General features: G+C 34.9%; 1 protein-coding gene across 5 annotated transcripts; it reads right to left on the bottom strand.

Moving 5' to 3' along the window:
- Nucleotides 1-576: 576 nt before the first annotated feature.
- LOC105570767 lies at nt 577-4,178 on the bottom strand. 5 transcript variants are annotated; one of them, XM_012028206.1, is made up of 4 exons: nt 3,857-4,177; nt 3,599-3,779; nt 2,790-3,241; nt 577-2,400 (listed from the first exon to the last, which is right to left on the bottom strand). In XM_012028206.1, the coding sequence occupies exons 1-4, from the start codon at nt 4,007-4,009 to the stop codon at nt 595-597; spliced, it is 2,592 nt and encodes an 863-aa protein (XP_011883596.1). In that variant the 5' UTR covers nt 4,010-4,177; the 3' UTR covers nt 577-594. The 5 variants fall into 5 exon arrangements, with proteins under 5 accessions (XP_011883596.1, XP_011883597.1, XP_011883600.1 ...); XM_012028210.1 differs by having other exon boundaries at nt 2,300-2,421; nt 2,837-3,241; nt 3,857-4,178; XM_012028211.1 differs by having other exon boundaries at nt 2,300-2,400; nt 2,837-3,241.
- Nucleotides 4,179-4,482: the final 304 nt, after the last annotated feature.

Raw genomic sequence — 4,482 nt, 5'->3', positions numbered from 1 at the left:
CCATAGGCAGAATGCATAAGCCATAGCGCATGCGCACATAAAATTACTAGAGCCGTGGTGGAATGACATTGCGCATGCGTTATGGCTTATGTATTCTGCCTATGGTTTCTGCAATTTTATGTGCTTCCACCTTAAGACACCGTTTCGAACGTTCTCAGGTATATAGCAGTAAACCACATTTTGAGTGTGCCATCACCAAAAATGAACACCCCCATAGAAGAGAACTATTGTTACACGACGATGGAGGTGGTTAGCTTCAGCTACACGTGGACGATAAATAACTTCAAGCTTTTCTACGATATAAAGAAGGATGAGATTATATCAACCACGTTCTCATCACAAGGCAATGACGAATCAAAATGGCACCTGAACATACGTCTCAACGAAACGGAAGAGGACAAAGATTATACAGGGTGCTACGCAAGACTTTGACGTCCGGTCATGGGAAGGTAGAGGGTAAAGTCACTAGATAAACAAAGTACCGCAATTAACCGCCATATTGAGTCCAAACACGCGGCTCATTCAAATTATTTATTTGTATAAATGTATTTTGTGAATAAAAAAGAAAACCGTAAATTATAGAAATAAGTATTTTTATTTATTATGCTTTGGTTTGCTTACATATGCTTTCATAGCAACACTCCTACTACTGTTAACAGTTTTTATTTCATTAATAGTTTTCTTTTTCAGGGAAAAATGGATGCGTGCTATAACAAATGTTTTTATAAGTTTATAAATAATGTTGTGGCACGATGGAATAAAGTTTGCAGGATATTGTTGTAAAAACATTTGCACAAACTGTATAACTTTTAATTCATTTAAAATTAGCTTGGTTTCGTTTTTCCTAAATAATAACTCACATTTATATATAATGTTATAAATATCCATAGTTGGAAATGTTAAAATATTTTCCTTATACTCTCTAAGTCTAGAGAAAGAACATATATTGTTATTCAAATCGTTTGCACAATTTGTTACAACAGCATTAAAACAATGATCGCACACTTTAAAATTTTTCTTAATCTTATATAGTAATGCACCTGTTAAATGATACAAAGCTGTCTGGATTACATCGCTTAAATCTGTCTCATTTCCAAGTAATGATTCATATATTCCTGTATCCCATAAATCTTCAATACTCTGCTGGGATTGTACTTCTGAAGAGGTATTTTTTAAATCACAATTTTTTATCTCCTTACAATATTGAATAATATGATCTGAATCAACAGTCGAGTAATTACCACGATTAATATTAGCTTTAAACTGTGATAGACAAACAAGTCTTAACGTATATTTGAATTCACGTGCATCTGGAACAGATTTTCTTCCTCGGATGATAGAAAATAGATTCTCTAAGGCATCTTGAGTGAATCTTCCTAATAATAAAAACTTAAAGTTTTCTTTCTCTAAATATTCAGCTTGCAAATCAAGAGCAGTTTGAGTGCAAAGTATTAAGCCACTTTGAAATGGTTTCCATTTTCCATCTCCGACTGTTATTCCTTTAATAATCTTGATAAAATCTTTTAAAAATATTATGTTATCTTTGTACACATTTTCATCAATATGTGATAATGCAAGTTTTATATATCGACTGGTCATAATTTTAAACCATTTATACATAATTGTAAGAAACCAGGCAGTGGTTTTATGTATATTTTCAATACGTCCATTGCCTATGTGATATGAAATAGCTGCTGCAACATTATTGTTTAATAATGCTATACTTAAGGAGACATTCATTTTATCGAAATGAGACGGATTAATAGCGTTTTCTTTTAGATGTGGACACAGCTTCAATGAATCATTTTTTTCTAAATTATGTACTTCGCGAATAGGTTTCATTGATATTTCGTTATGTGGTAAGTTATATAGTCTGACAAGTGTATCGTCCAAATAAAATTTGTTGCCTGCTGTTAACGAGCACGCAACGTTTTTATACACGTGGACTGAATCTGGCATAATAAATAATTTTTCCTCATTAGAGCATGGATGTGTAGTATAATTATTGATTTTAGAATGTTTACCAACTGTGATATTCATGATTCTCCACCAACTCCTATTTTGTGGTCCCATATCGGAAATGACTGCTTTTATTTTTATGCCAATATCATTTGCTTTTTGAATAATTGCTGTAATTATTTGAACTATTTCTTGTGAGCAAAATGAATTTGCTGTAAATTCATATGCTATTGTTTGTTTCCACTTTGAGGAAATGCCGCACAGCATGAAAACAAGAGCATGAGTTGCTTGTTGTTGAGAACTGTCAAATCCACCTGATAGTTTTATTGTTGGCCGTCCCACAACTGAAGCAATGGAATGATCGTATTGTAAGCCAGGTTTTATTGACATTTCGTCGAGGAGAAGTACTGCATGCTTTTCTTCACTGTTGAACGTTTGTACCTACAATGAAATTAGAAAGCACTGAAAGCAAATAATTAAAAATAAATTTAAAGGAATGAAGGACTAAGAGTTGTGACAGGGTGTTAGTGTCTAAATATTTCATATTTTAAAATTTATTGCAAAAAATATTACCTCAACCAGGGTTAAAGTGAGATTATAGTTACTATAAATAAGAGTAAAATAAGAAAAACTAATACAACGGATTTGGGGGAATCTTATTGTCGCCAGTGATAATTAAAAAACGGAGGAGGTAGTTTTCCAAGGTGATCTTTATTTAGTTCACTAGTGAACTAAATAAAGATCACCTTTTTGCCAGTTTGGTCGACTCCTTGGAAAACTACCTCCTCCGTTTTTTAAAAACTAATACATTTTTAACTTATAATACTAACTTTTAGTTTTAATATATGCAGGAATTCTTCTAAAATACCTGGCTTACATTTCAAGCCTTGTATGTGATGTTGTATAGTCCGAATGCTTGGATAAGGCAAATTTTGTCGACGCATTTCTTCATAGCCCTTTTGTCCACAGGCTACATATAATTTCAACGCTTTGTTAATAGTTTTGATAGACCACGGTGTTCCTCTTTGTGTGTTTTTTGCGATAAAATTTATTTGATCTTTTGTAAATACTTTTTCAAAATTTCTATCTTTTCGTTGCAACTTTCTTTTTAATTGACTGCACATCCGCAATGTCTTTCTTAACGTTCTCTGTAAGCATTTAATTTGTTCTTTTTCACTGATTGTATTTGATGCAGTGTCTCTTGATATCTCCATATTGGTTGCTTCAGCATGCGTTATTCCAGTATGAGTTGCTTCAACATTGATTGTTTCAGTATAGTCATCTACACATATTAATTTCTATTCAAGTAAATTGCATTATTACTATAATACATGAAATTGTACCCTGGTGAAAATAAAAATTAAAGCGTAAATCGAATGTAAGGGGAGAGTGACAGAAGCGTAAACGAAATGTGTAGGAAGCGTAATTTGGAACAGCGAAGCGTAAAAGAAGCGTTTGAAGTTTCTTTTACACTTCGCTATTCCAAATTACGCTTCCTACACATTTCGTTTACGCTTCTGTCACTCTCCCCTTATATTCGATGTACGCTCCAATTTCTATTTTTACCAGGGTAAGAAAACAACTGAAGTAATCTGCATCGCTTTCTTATATGAGTATTATTATATTCTATAAAACTTACGAGATTCCGAATCCTGGATAGGATTGGAATATTTAGCCTTTTCAACCTTTCTAGCTTTATCTCTCTTTTCCTTCATTTCTTTCTCTTTGTGCTTCTTTAATAAATTAGGTATCGCATTTGGGCGGAGCAGTTTTTTTCCATCTTGTCGACGTTGTTCATATTGACTCTCATCAAAGTGTACCTGTAATATTTATTATTATTTATTGTTGATACAATGCAATACACAATGTTGCACACATTATTATAACTTAAGTATACCTCACAAATAGCAGCATTTGCTGACAATGTATTTTTGTCAATTAATTTTAGCCATTCTTGACGTCTTCTGTTCTTTGCGCCTGTTGGAATGCGAAATAAACGAAAACCTTTCTCACTTCGGTTTCTGCAACCTTCCACACAACAACCTGGCATATTTTTCGATATTGTTTGTTGTCACGAACGCTTCTCAAGATGCACACAATTGCAGGTTAGAAGATGACACTTAAAGTGTATATACGTTACAAAAGTGCGTACTATGTACACTTTTCGACGCCATTTTGAGTCCAAATCCTTATACATTGAGTCTTATGTAGTGACTTTAGTAGAGGGGACTAAGACAAACAGAAAAGTATTGTACTATTTTGCGCTTGGACGAATAGTTATCGAGATACGAAATTTTAAAAATCGCCGTATTAGCCCAACCTACTGGCGAATGTAAGCGCGCGGTGAGGTGACCGGCCTAGCGGCCCCGCTCGAGGCGGTGTTCGGCGAGGAATAGAATGGCGGTGCGGGGCGAGGAGTAGGGAGGCGAGGCGCGCCGCTGCCCGTCCGCCGCTTACGCGACCGCTCGCACGTCTCCCCGCGCGGGGACCGCTAGGCCGCCCTCTCACTGCGCGCTTACATTC

Source organism: Vollenhovia emeryi, unplaced genomic scaffold, assembly GCF_000949405.1.
Source record: "Vollenhovia emeryi isolate VEMERY1.0 unplaced genomic scaffold, V.emery_V1.0 DF941881.1, whole genome shotgun sequence".
In the NCBI taxonomy this organism is placed as follows: Eukaryota; Metazoa; Arthropoda; class Insecta; order Hymenoptera; family Formicidae; genus Vollenhovia; species Vollenhovia emeryi.
Note: the sequence above shows the minus strand (reverse complement) of the source record. Positions and strands in the feature narration are given on the sequence as shown.